This window comes from Lepisma saccharinum, chromosome 8 (genome assembly GCF_977018435.1).
Source record: "Lepisma saccharinum chromosome 8, izLepSacc3.1, whole genome shotgun sequence".
Lineage (NCBI taxonomy): Eukaryota > Metazoa > Arthropoda > Insecta > Zygentoma > Lepismatidae > Lepisma > Lepisma saccharinum.
Genome location: NC_139236.1, coordinates 56,314,511 through 56,329,198, shown reverse-complemented (window position 1 = coordinate 56,329,198; position 14,688 = coordinate 56,314,511). Strand labels below are relative to the sequence as shown.

Here is a 14,688-nt window from a genome sequence, read left to right as displayed (position 1 = left end):
ATCAGGATAAAAAATAAAACATTTCAGGGCACTGCAGCCACAATTCTATAAATTGTATATAACCTAACATAAACTTGAGACTATACGGTGCCCTAATCACATCTCAACTGCATTTGGAGAATATCAGTGGTCAGAAGTAGCGAGCTACTTGTAGCGTCGCTACTGTAGCTAGCTACAAAATTTGTAGCTGTAGCTGTAGCGACGCTACATTTTGAAAATTGTAGTTGTAGCGGTAGCGAAGCTACAAAATTCCTGTAGTTGAAGCGAATTTTTCGCTACAGCTACTTTTTTTCTCAGCATTTTGAGGAGAATTTTGAATGTGGCAACAGCATCAGAAAAAAAATTAATAACCATTAATTTTGCAGGAGGTTCATAAAGACAGTCTATTTCATGGAGATACAGATTATCTAGATTGTAGATTATAGATATCTGCGTAATTTATTTAATTAGTATCTGAAGAATTCAGATATCCAGATAACTAACTGACATATATGAATATATTCCTGCTAACAGCTACGTTTTTTTAGCTGCATCGCTATTTTGGGGAGAAACATGCTTCGTTTGCTGCACCACTGGAAAAAAGTGCCTCGTTTGCGTCACCCCCTGAACAAATCCTGTGGATATTCATGGTGTAAGAGACACCAAAATGTCATTAATTGCTGTGTAAGACACAACTTGCAGTGCAAAAACGAGCGATGGATTTTCCACTGCACTGACAAGGGAATAGTGCCAGCAATAAATGGCTCAGTACGTTAACAGCATTGATCATCGTCAGTATATAGGATCTCGCCAGCAAGAAATTATTGTTACAAGAATGATAGAGTTTCTGGAATTACAATTATTTTCGCGATGGTATTTGTTCACAAATTTTAAAATTACAATACGTTTAGAACACTCAGGTTTACACGATAGTTTCCTCAATAATTTTATCATATTGCAGAAAGTATGTACGATTTATTGACTTTCCTGCAGAAACGACAATTTTCTTTAGTTAATATACAGTCAACTCTCGATTCAACGACCTTTCACAGTTCCCGGGAAAAGGGTCGTTATTTCGAAGGGGTCGTTATTGGAATTTGCACCAATTTTCAGCTTAAAGGGAGCTCAAATGGACACAAAGATGCCTAGGAGATGGTAACAACATTTATCCTGGTAGTTATACAACCTGTTATGCACAGGATGCGTGTTGTGAGAAGGAAAATAGAACATGAAAAAGTTTTCACAAAAGAGAATTTAAAATAATGTTACTTTATTTCAATTGTGCACAGTCGTTGCGTTTCCAGGAAATTCTTACAATTCTAGTTCATGAGAAACCCGTTTGCACAGAGACCAATGGAAAGGAAAACAATCTCTCGCTTATTGCAAGCTAAACTCGAAGAATTTTGACACCAGTCAGACTGGTGCCAGCAAAAGTCTTGAGATAATCGGGCAGAATGAATGTTGGATTTTATAGGGCTTTACTGGAGCATTGTCTGTTACAAGATTAACTGGTAAGATTAGATCTCTCGGGAGAAACAACACAACCTCTCTAGGTACCAGACAAAAAAAAAAAAAAAAAAAAAAAAAAAAATACAGGGCTGTAATTTTCATTCTGGTTCGGCTGTGTAAAATACATCGTAAAAAAAAGTCACTTTTCTTTGCTTCAACCAACTTCATTCACCCTCCTTCCCCATTCAAGGGAGCAGTCCAATCTCCTTCCTTGACTTGCATTGTAATCCAGTGTGAAAAAGGAAACGCGCAACTTGCGATCTGTTTTCACCCAATGCGTATTCTAGGACACATTAAGCCGTCGATAATCATTCGGGTTTGGAATTAAATTTCACTTTAAACTGTATATTTAGTCCCGATTAGCCCATCAGCATAAAATGAACTGAAAACAAGCTTTATGAAACTGCGCATTTTCACATATCAAAATGGTAGATCATTATTTACTCTCACGTTAATCGACGATTTAATGTTGGATGTAGGAGTATTCTCGATGTCAAACACCCACCCCTCCAAACGTTTTCCCCTTGAGTAATGTCTTTTTAATCAGTCTCAGCGATCATTCCTACATTGAACACTCTTTTTTTTTTTTCCTCCACATGAATGGTTCTGAAGAAAAGCGGATGCAAATTAAATTTACAGATTTGCTTATCAGAAGGTGCAGAACATGAAGTTATTTTAACTCTTGTTTTTCTTTCTGGAGATCCAATTTTGTTATCGTCAAATCAAAACAGCTTTGCGTTTGCGAGATTCAAAACAATAACTTTTTCCTTCGCGCTGGATGAGTCATCACTGTTATGGGCAAGCAAGAGCTTTGCAGGCGCTAGACAAAACCGTAAAAACAAGGAGACCGGCTCTGGAAGTTCGAGCAACAAGTGGCGGAAGAGAAAAGTCCCAGCATTTTAAAGATAACGCAACTGTCCAACTGTCGAAGACGGAACTTTTAACAGCAGTGTAAAGAAGAAAGAAATGACCCTTGCTTTACGTTTTACCATGCAACAGACAATAATACGGGCAATATTTCCTATGCAGACAACAGCATTACATAATAATAATAATAATAATAAATAAATAAATAAAACTGAAATCTGCAATTATCAACATTGCCGTGCACACCAGTGGCGGAGAAATAACCTGGGGAAAGGGTAGAGGGTCACTTTTTTTTTTACTTGTTCTATGGTTTTTGTTCGTTTTCAAGAATATATCCAGAACTGGTTGCCCCATTTTAGACATCAAAGGAAAGGAAGAGGGGTGGTTCCTTTTCCACCCTCGCCTGTAATCAGCCTGCATCAGCAAGAAAATCGTGGCTGAAGTTGTCGGCTACAAGGCCAAGAGTTGATCACTCACGGGAACCTGCTGAACTGTAGGTCAGAGCTGGACAGATGGGCCAGACTTCCAGGCACCACGCATCTGTATTTTCGAACATTCCTGCGATCTTATCTCTCAAGGTGGTGTATTTATCGATGAAAGAGCTTGACCTGCCATACACATTGGCAAAGACTGCAAGTCCAGCAGTCATTTCGGGCTGCTCCCACCCTCCCCCGCGAGTTTTCAGCAGCTCTTAGGACAAGGAAACAAGTCAAGTCGATTTAAAATAACATCCAAGCACATTCGATCTTCTCTTCTCGTGTATCCAAGAGCAAGCGTGGCAAAACAAGCCTGGCACGTTGGGTAGCAGCAGTCGGGTGCGGGGTAACATTGGTGCACTTGAGGGAGGGGAGGGCAGAGGTAAAGTGCTATTGGATATCACTCAAGCATGGTGTGGTGGTGTCTATTTTTAGTTCAGACCTAATTGTGAGCAGTAGAGCGCTCGTAAAGGGAATGCGTGGAGGAAAAAAACAACGCATTTTTCGGCCGATTTCCTTCAATTTTTCAACTTTTTTTTTCCAATTTTTTCTAAATTTTTCACGGTTCCCAGGAAAAGGGTCGTTACTTCGACAGGGTCGTTATACCCGGGGTCGTAGAATCGAGAGTTGACTGTATATAGTTTTCAAATTTTATGTATTTCTCCTACATTTGCGTCCCTTTTCTGTAACTTTTGCTAATCATGACATCATCATCATCCTTCGCTGTTTCCTGCCTCTGGCTGGGTCGGCATAGAAGTCAAGCCTCTCAATTTTCTTCTGGTCTTCCACCACTCCTCTCTTTCCACGGTGTTCCAATCTTGTCCTCTTCTCCTAACACTCTCCACTCTCTGCTCTTTCCACCGACATCTTGGTCTCCCCCTTGGTCTTATTCCCACTCCTTGTGCATTGTAAGCTCTTACTGGTAGTCTTTCTGCATCCATCCTCTTCATGTGTCCGAACCATCTCATCTGTGCCTTATCTATTCTGTCCTGAAGCTTCACTACACCCACTGTCTGTCAGATCTCCTCATTCCTTATTCTATCCCTTCTAGTCTTCCCCAATATACTCCTTAAAAATTTTATCTCCACTGCCTGCATCTTTCTTTTATCTCTCTCTGTCATTGTCAAAGTCTGCTCCTTACTTAATTATTGGCACATAGTATGTGTTTCATAGGTACATCCCTGTTCCATATTAATATTCGAACGCTTTGATATAGTCCACCACCCATTTGTCCTCTTCTGTTTACCTCCTCATCTATTCTTCCACTTCTCTCAATCATGACAATGAGGATGAATGGCTTATTTAAATATTATCTTATCTATAGTCGCTTTCTGCCACTTTCGGCTAATTGTGAGAACGAGGAAGAATGATGAATGATGAGCAGAGTGGGGAATGGAGGAGCAGGAGAATCTATCCTCCTAACTTGGCATCTTTCCTAGTTTTTGTTTTGAGTCCATTTTATGCATAGATAAACTGATCGAGACTGGATCCTAACCACTATGTGCCTCCGTTGGGTATCGAACCTGGGGCCCTTTTGTAGTCAAAGGGCTCCAGGTACTTTTCATTCAAAATGCTGACTTCATATGAGTCTATAAAAAATGAAATATTTATTCTCAAGAAAAATATGTTGATGTGAACATAAATATTTAATGCTACCAAATTTTATTTGTGTATAGTTGTAATAATTAATTTGCGTAACACCCTAATTGCAATATTTATATATCAAATTTGAATTGATATGGCACTTGCATAGGTATGGTATTCTCAAAAACTATAGTAAAAATAAGTAACTGAAGTAACACTGCTATCAAAATTATGGAATGACTGGAATCATGATAATTAATAACAGAATCTATTTACCAGTAGTAGGGGATTTTGTTAATACCCATATGGTTGTTTTCATTTTTTTATGCAGAAGTAGCGCAAAAAGTAGCGAAGTAGCGAGCAGGAGTAGCGTAGCGAGCTACTTTTTGGTAAATGTAGCTGTAGCTGTAGCGAAGCTATATTTTGGAAGAGTAGCTGTAGCGAAGCTACTTTTAAAATGTAGCGTTCTGATCACTGGAGAATATGTATCACCAAAAGGACAAATATCATTTTATGTGAAAATAATGAAACTAACATTTATGGATTATTTTCACAACCATTCAAGAACAAAATACTCAAGCATCTAGAAACAAAGTATAGGATCGGACACATTTTACTTCATATAACAGTACATATTCTTACCTGTCCACATAATATCAATCTCTGGTGCCAGCTTGGAGCCGATGGTGTTTAGGTACTCTGAGTTCTGAACATTTGGCATGGCTCGTGCAGCACAGTATTGCGTAGGACACAGTAAGAATTTTGGTTGGTTGAGATGTTGGAAGATTTCGTTTGTGACTGAGACCTGAAAATTAATAAATAAATAATATAGTTTGTGTGTCAAATATTTTACAAATTATAGTTTGAACAGATTTCCAATTTGTGCATTTCATTTTCTGTGGTTGAATACCCATCAATCAGCCTTAAATACCCCAGGTCTACAGGAACTACAAAAATATATTTATTGTACAGGTCAGATAGAAGAGGGTGAGACGGGATATATGTCATTTTGCTGTCTTTTTGAATGCTAGTCTGAATAACGATTATATGAATTTGATGAAGGGACATACATGACAGTCCATGCCAAGACCCAAACCTAAATATTCGGTAGAAAGATCATGAGATGACCAGCCAAACTGCTTGGTCACAAGAGCACAATAAAACAACTTATCACACTTGTTTTACTGCACTTTCTGCTGTATTATGATCCTGAGAAACAGATGAGATGTACTTACGTGAAATTTAGAAAATTTCGCACTTCCGCATTGCACAATTTAATGGTTAAATCCTATTAATTTCATGATGGATACGGTAAACGAGGTTTAAAATTACTTACGTGAAATTTAGAAAATTTCGGACTTCCACATTGCACAATTTAATGGTTAAATCCTATTAATTTCGAAGATTCACAGTCTTCAAGGGCACGACGTTTGAAGCAGAGATGGTACCACGTCACTGCATTGTTTGTTCCCACGCAGCAGTAGTTGTGATTTCTCAGTGGCTCTATTTCACAGCAACAAAAAAGAAAAACAATGGAAAAAGTAGTAGTTGTGAAAGTATAACTGACAAGAACTCACCTGAGCGTGAGCAAATGACTGGAAAACTTCCTTATCTGCCTCGGACATCTCAGGCTCAATATCATCAAACAGCAGTGCAAAAGCTATGCACCCGAACTGAGACACCTGAAAAATGAAAATCATGTAAACACAACTATACAACACATTTATTAAGCAAAATTCAGTTTAATACTTGTTTTTCAGGAGGTAAATTGACAATGGCTTTATGGTCTACAAGAACATTTCCCATATTATCAGTTAGTTGTTAATTCTGACTTCACAGTTTCAGGAACTACACATGATAACTGGACTTTAATTACAATTTCTTAGATGCTGCACGTGTGATCAGTGTGTGAATAACCCATCAAGAAAATGCAATTGAAAGCCATTTCTAAACTGTGTAACAAATACAACTGAAATCTCATGTGTCCATTAATGGCCCAGTCATCAGATTTCCCTGTTGAAAAGTATGCAGCCCTGTGGATTAAAGGAGGACTCCATTCTGAAACTGACCAACCTCACCGAGCCAACAGCAGGCTGTTTTTCATGGCATAGCAATGATATTTTACATGTATTAAAATACTCACAAGAAACTTGTAGTAGGTTAAATGGATGTTAAGTTTGAACTTGACAATATAAATTTGGTCAGGTTTTTAATTTTACTAGGTCTACAGCTCTTTTTGTGTAAGAATTTTGGTTTTCTTAGAATGTAAATATATACACAGTGTTTCAAAAAGAATCATTTAACTCTGTAACCGTTCGCTAAAACACATCATACTGTTAGGAACAGGATATTTGTGAGTTTCACATGATTGCTGGCAGGTAGCAGCAGCGTGCTTGCATCAGATTCAAGCAAGATGGCGACGTCGCAACAAAAAAATTTCTGTGTACTGCACTTTGAAGTATGTGAATCTGTTACAACAGTGCAGCGTGAATTTTGGCGACAGTATGGTGTTTAACCTGCTACCACTCAGAGTATTCGTTGTTGGCACTGTTTCCGTGCTTTCACTTCCAAATACTGTGGATGAACTGCGAAATTGGATCACAGCAGCAGTGGCAGTGACTCCAGACAAATTCTCCTACCAGTGGCAGTGACTCCAGACAAATTCTCCTACCGTATGGACATGTGCCGAGCATCAAAAGGGGGCCACATTGAACGCTTATGAACATTTTATGTAAACATTTATGTATAGCTGTGTATTTTAAAAGCAATTCCAAGTTCCTGGTTTGATAAATAATATATAGCCTTGTGAAATCTGATGATTCTTTTTGAAACACCCTGTATACTGTGTAAATGTTATCATAAGATTTAATACCCTATGTTAGAACCAATGTTCTAAGGTGCTTAGAACTGCAAGGCAATAGTTTAAATAGTTTGGTTTCCTCAACAACAAAAAAACTACTTCCAAAAGCTGTAAAACCATGACATGTTTTGCATGGGGGAAGGGGGTCTAGCACAGAATTCCCTTGTGTCTAATATAAGTCTTGTGGCATCATGAGCAAGTAATGCTAATACATGATAAAGATAGCTATTTGGGAGGTTAGTGTGCTTGTAAATATCCTCTCCAGACAGAACTTGTGGCTTATGAATATCACATTTTGAATCCAAATAGAAGCTAACCTGTTCAAGCTTCCTCTTGAGAGATGACACTTCTTTTGCACTAGAGTATGTGATGTCAAGGCCTGGTGACAGGGCATAGTAAAAGGTTATGCCACACTCTCGAGCTGCCGTGATTAGACCCGTCAGGTGTTCAGCCTCCTCGACTGTGTACAGTTCCCGCCAATAGGCACGGTGTTTATAATCATCCTTTGGAGCATATAGATAGGAGTCCATCCCCCATTTCTTCAGCCTACAATAAACAATTAGGTAATGTGTACAGGCAACATTTCAAAGAGGGGAGCATTGTAAATTAGCAGTTGCAAACCAACATTATTGCTTTAAATAAGTCATTATTTTCTCCACTCATATTTGGTAAACACTATTTCCACATTGCAACATGCCATGGAAGTGTTATGGGGTTATGGAGGTATTGACACACACCACGATCTCAGCCATCTTGTGAAGGTGATGTGATCAGCATCATGCTCAGTTCTCCACTGTTCATCATCCTTGTCATGTAAGATATTTGGAATATGAAAATTACAATCACATGCATTGCACATTTTTGGCAGAGAATTAATGAAAACTATACCGTACATTCTTCACAACTCAGAATACCTACATTCAGTGGAAGTTTCTCATGGCATTTGACACATCTCATGGTGCATCAGCCTTTATTGCAATTATTTGACAATATAACCTAATCACCCCCAACAAACTCGCATAAGTCACGCAGGGAATGGTGTTTTTTCCAGATTCAAAAACTTAGTATTCATCTAGAAAATAGAAAAAATGCTAAGATAATGTAAAAACATTCACCTCACCCATTCAAATATGTCTCTTGCAAAATGAAAGATGATTTAGAGATCAAAAAAGAGAGACCTCCATAATTGCTGGATGCTTTTCATAAAGTTTATACAGAATAAGAAAACATTCCAAATTTTTTAAGTGTGAATTAATGTTTCTAGTTTGTAGGGAATCTGCATGGTATGCTAGAGCTGGGTTCGAGTCTGCATTTTTTAACTTAAATTTCTGCATTTCCATGAAGTGCATGGAATATGGATACATGTTTTAAGTTGCATTATCTGCATCCTGAAAAGCAGGTTACGGACATTGTCATTCTCATAAATTTTAGCTGCAGAAATTGAGATTTTAGGTAAAAATTTATAAGGACAAAATTCTTAATTGTGTTTGACACCGAATGGTGAGGAAACAGTTGATAAATGTAAAATGTGCTATGAACATATATGGCACAAGAATTTTTGGTGATGGTGACCCTCCATACCACTGGCAGTAACTGAACTTTTCTTAGATTATCATGTCGTCGTTTTTGGCATGCAGAGATGCATTACATGTGGTATGATTTATGACGTCAGAGAAGGATTGACTATGTTGTTAGGTTAGGTTTGATTCTATTAGCATACATTGCAAATTTATTATTTATGCTGCTAAAAGCAAACCTAGCTAGCCTAAAATAACTTAGGCATTCCTAGACTGACGTCTGAATGCAAGGTTGCCATAGTGTTGTGAGAGACCCGTTCTGACGGAAAAGCAGGATGCATTCATTTGTCATGTTAGGGTCTCTTATCATAACTAACAGAAGTTCCGAAAAATTGCAGTAGTTGTTAGGTTAGGTTATCTTAGCATAAATAGTACAAGACACAAACAATTACAGCATATTTGTAATGAGAGAACGAAAACCTAGCGCTGAAGGATACCCTGTACATGGTCAGTGTGATTCGTCTGGCACTTGACACATTTTGCCAATGCAACCAAGGAGTTCAAACGGCATGTTTTCGAGTTATGTATATCATTTACTTCAAAGAATTAGGTTCCATGGTTATAGCAAACTAGCTTTATTTTTAAAAATTTAGTCTCCCCTCCCTTTTCCTTCGTGGGTAACGAAAATTACTTCAAAAGAACAGTGAAAGTGATAATTTAACAACATCTTTTAAGATAGGATGGTTACTTTCCATGATGATAGTAATTACATGTTATTGTTGTAGATGTTACGATGATTTCTTGTATGTATGACGAAAATTTGTTCAAATAAGTTGCGAAAGTGGTGCGGGTTTGCCAGAAATTCGACATGACGTTGTCACATTTAGAGGTTAAATCTCTCTCATATTTTGTGGTCTCCGCATCTTAAAATGACTTACCAGTATCTTAAAACATCAAAATCTGCAGGTTAAAAAAAAAAGTTGAAATTTTAGAGGGGGTTACAGTGGGTCACCAGTCCCGAATTTTCTTTCTGTAAGAAAGACACAGTAAGAAGCAACTGTGTTGCTGTAACGTGCATTACATGTAGCAACCACAACTTGGGCTGAATATGAAACAATTTTGCAAAAGGTAAGAACCAATGACAGCGCAAATCTATTTCATGAAGTCAACTGATCGATCACTCTGAAATGTGTACGTAGGTATATATGATACAGGAAAATAGTTCTGCAAAAACTATGCAAACAAACTAATTCATACAAAAACAGGTGGATGGATGTACAGTGAAGAAATTAGCATCCAGGAATCAGAAGTTGGGTCCTATATTCTCCAACACCATTCTTACTGGCAATGGGCTACCTTTAGTTTTAATACAAATCATATCACCCCTATTATATGTAAACGCTGGCTTCATTCCAAAAATATAGGTAAAACTATCAAAGCCGGGAATCAGATTTATTCAAATTTACAGGAGAAAGTACTTACGCAATTGAGTTTCTGTGCAGTTTCGGAAGGTTGTATAAGTGTTTTCTCGCATTTTTCAATGTATTTGGCAGCAAATTCATGTATTTTTCTATAATAATGTCCCTCCAATGCACGAAAGCTGTTGCTTGCATTTCCATCCATGTACTTGAACCGGATATTGCAAGCATATGATGACGTAATTCCCGGTAAGTGTTTCCAAACACAAGTTTTTTCACTATATTGACTAGGGATGGGACCGATTAATTGGTACTCTATTGGTATCAGCCGATATAGGCATATCGGTGTATTGGTTTATCGGTAAAATTACCGATTATTTTACCGATCCGATGTATCGATAAATATCTTACATTTTAGTGCAAAATTCTGCCATTTTGTTGTAATTTTTATGGATAATCTTGATGCCCTACTTTTTAAAAAAAATGTCTAAATATTCAAATTCTTTTGCACTACAGTCACCTCGAAACACATATTTATTAAGGAGATCAATGAACATTTCATGTTCTTCATGGACCATTTCTAATTTTATATCGGATCGGTAGAATATCGGTTATCGGTATCGGTCAATTTTATATCGGTATCGGCCAAAATTTCATATCGGCCCATCCCTAATATTGACCAACCTAAAGCAACGTAACCTAACCTTACCGTGATGGTGGGTGGGGCTATCGTGAATGGTTTTGTTGGCTATTCGTGGATGGTTAAACGATCCAGAATGGTTTCTGGGGCTATTCGTGGATGGTCATACTATCCTGAATGATGTTTGGGGCTATGTGGGAATTTTTCTGTTAAGAAGGTTGAAACACTGCTTTGCAGTTTGAAACACAACACGAGTCAAGATTGGCCCGCCATTTTGAGTGTTCAGGAAGCAAGAAAAGAACGAACAATTACTCTATATGTCGACAACAGATACTAATTTTGTTTAAAAAAAAGCGAAATTCCTTGTTTAACAATCTTTCACAATGCAGAATAAGTAAGTACGAATGTCAACAATTACAGAATAAACGAGTTACAGACAAATCTAAGCTTTGAAAGTTTTACCAAAATATATTAATTAGCATTGAATCCACATATCAACTTCCAGAGTAGTTGGACCTCTTTGTTCCCTCAATGTATCTTGTAAAATGATAACAGATATAATTAGGAATTTTTTTTGGTACCAATTAGATATGCCGGAGACACATTTAACTAGTTTATTTTCAAATAAAATTCATTTCTACTTACCTCATATGCATAGCAGAACATTTTTCAACTTTGGATCACTTTTTTCTTTCCATGAAAAAAGCGTTATTTTTAACATTATAATTATTTATTGGTCGTTGCTAATTTGGCGGGCAAATCTTGACTCACGTTGTCTATCATCAGCTCATATGCAGTATCGTCACCTGATGTGCAGTGTTTCCAAACTTATGAACCGATAAATGCCGCACAAACTATTTACAAAAGGTTTTTATGCAAAAATTGATCCACAAACCATTCATGGAAGGTTAGGCAAACATAGAAAATTGAATTGGAAAAAAAAAAAACCGCTCACACGTCATCTTGTAAAACTACCGCGTGACAGGGGGTTACGTAATCAAATGCATGGAACATTTGATTCACGTAGTCAACGGTAATGATGGCACGAGCCATCGTGCAACGGAGATACATGAATGTCGAAAAATACCTTATTTACAGGCCGAATAAGTTGCACGATTCGAAAAACCACTTTCCCCAGCTTCAGAAAGTCCACAAGAACTAAATTCCGGGCAACACTTTCCTATACCTGAGACAGATTTCTTCAAATTTACAGGAGAAAGTGCTTACACAAATCATTTTCTGTAGCGTTGTTGATGTTCGGGAATGTAAATTTGATGCATTTTAATGCGAATGCATGTGCTTTTGTACGAAAATCTATTTCCGACACGCTATTGCTGCTGCCGCCCATTTGCATCCTGCATGAGAGCACAATACGCTCTCGTATTGTCCGTATATGCTAAATTGAATGAAAGGAGTGCTAATGGAACCAAACCTAAAAGGCCGGAGCGATTTTACAATACAGGGAATTTCTCCATTTTGTTTGAAATTCGGCATACTCACTAATTTTGACCCCCTAATCACGAATCTGCAGTCAAAATTTGGCGCTCACACGTGGAAATAGCAAAATAATCGAAATTAAGTTCTTATTTCCACACCCTCGATTTCCGAATTTCCCACCGGTTCCGGGCTCCGCCCCTGGGGTAATCGACCTACCGCCCCCAACCGCTATCGCGGCCCCGCCTATATCTATAGACTACCTGTTAAGGGCATGTTAGAAAGTGGCCGGATTCACCTGCCCCCAAATAAGCGCCAAATTTATACGTGAGCGCCAAATTTTAAGTGCAGATTCATGATTAGGAGACCCAAATTAGTAAGTAACCGAAAATTCAAACAAATTGGAGAAATTCCCTGTATTGTTAAATTATACCAAAAGGCCTAACCTAACCTAGTAGGCATACCTCGTCCCGTGATGGTTTGTGGGGCTATCGTGAATTTTTGGACTAACGTCAATGGTTTTTCTGGCTCAAGGAACGATCAACGGTAAGCTATCGCTATGTTGTGTGTGGAAATAAACAAGAACAGTAAGTACTCGTAAATGTAAGAAATATACATTACTTTCCTAACAAATTCAATTATTTCACCTAAATAAGTGTTCCGGAATGCAGAATAGTATGTTAGCAATGTAAAAAAGTGCGAAAGAAATGATTCCCAGGTGTCTCAGGTATAGTAAAGTAGTACCAAATTCCGTAAGTACACTCTCGTCTTTTCTCTTGTAAATTTCAAGAAATGTGTTTCCAGTTTATCTAATCGTTACCATTTTTTTTAAAGAGTATAGGCTACTCAAATTCTTACTTACTTCTGGAAAAGATCTTTTCTTTGCTCTGTCGTCCACGGTCTGCCATAGAAACCTGCAAAAGCACAAGATAAGTGTGCACAATATATTTATGCATATTCCCAACAAATGACGGGCATTAATAATCAGCTCTGAAACACAATGACTTTTTTTATTTCCTACTAAACGAGAAAATAAACTAAGAATCTATACAATATCTACAGAAGTTCAAATCCAAATTACAGCAGATGGTGAACAGTAAAAAAAAAGCAGAATAAACCGCCGCCCCCACAGCTAGTAACACACACGGATCCAAAAACTTAATTTATCAATTTAGAGCATTCAAAAATAAAATAATTGGTCCAGTTTACTTTAGGAGTAGGAATTATTTTTAGCACAGCAAAATTTAGCAAGTATGTAAACTTTCGTGGTATTAAAGAAAAACATCTGACCGATTGTAGTAGGTCATGAACCTTCTCAATTACGTGCTTCTGATCATCAGCGAACTACTACAGAGACACTGCACAAAAACATCTATAAGGTTAAAATACATTCTATCTAACACGCTAAACATTTGTAGCTAACCTTCAACAACTCCACATATAAAATTCCCATTTTTTGTATGTAAATTATCCATTGTATCAGTCTTATCCTCCGCCATTTTGGAACTGGTTCTTAAGCGTTTCCGCCTCGACTTTCCCACGAAGAGATTCCAGAGGTCTTTTAATATTCCCTTTACGACAAACACGGTTATATACAAAAACCACCAAATGATTCCAAAATTCACCGGGATTTCATAACGAAAAAAACTGTTCCACTGCCGACGTATTTTGATGGTTTACTTTGCACGTTCACTCGAAAACATGAAACACCGTCCGAAAAATGGACTCGTCCTAGCGTAGGATCACAGAAAATTCTCTCCCCTGACTTCATTTTCTTCTTCTTCTCTATCCCATTATTATTATTATTATTATTATTATCATGATGAAAGATAGAAAGCAAGTTCCTTTTCAGTATATCCATGTTGTGCAAGTCATATGCTACTATATCAATTATCTGTAAGGTTTAGATTTAGTAGTGCCAAAGTAGCTTACTCCCTCCGATAGGCCTACACAGATATCACAGACAACTTAGTCAGTGCAGATATCCCCCACACACATCGTAGGCATCAAAGAGAAGGTTGAAGGAAAAATATGAAATAGGTTACCAAAACGCGGCAACATGCTTTTCAGGCGTTCGCATATTTATTCTAACGAACAAATCCAATTTGTTTACATCTGTGTGTGAAACAACAGCAATTCTAATTTCAGCTGTCTATTTTTCTTAATGATGCGTATGTACTGAGGATAAGCACCAGTGATAAGCAGAATTTGTATACATTTAAGTTGGTCAGATCGTCTTTCTTTATGAGTTTTTTTTTTTTCAATATATTGATAGAATTACGTTTCGAAAACAAATAGAAGATTTTACAATATTTGCATTTCATCTTCCTCCTAAATAATACACACTTTCAACCGTCAACCATTTGTCTACAACATGTCTACAAGCTACAACACAGACAGATTA

The 14,688-nt window shown here is 37.5% G+C and overlaps 1 protein-coding gene across 2 annotated transcripts in view; it reads right to left on the bottom strand.

Annotated features, from left to right (window-relative positions):
• The window catches only part of Oga (O-GlcNAcase), a 56,039-nt gene extending 42,032 nt beyond the window's left edge, over positions 1-14,007 (bottom strand). For both annotated transcript variants that reach the window (XM_083126685.1, XM_083126686.1), the window contains exons 1-5: positions 13,708-14,007; positions 13,147-13,198; positions 7,593-7,821; positions 5,993-6,097; positions 5,058-5,220 (exon numbers count right to left, since the gene is read on the bottom strand). In XM_083126685.1, coding sequence (XP_082982811.1) covers positions 5,058-5,220; positions 5,993-6,097; positions 7,593-7,821; positions 13,147-13,198; positions 13,708-13,783 — 625 coding nt within the window. In that variant the 5' untranslated portion in view covers positions 13,784-14,007. The remainder of the gene's footprint in view (positions 1-5,057; positions 5,221-5,992; positions 6,098-7,592; positions 7,822-13,146; positions 13,199-13,707) is intronic.
• Positions 14,008-14,688: the final 681 nt, after the last annotated feature.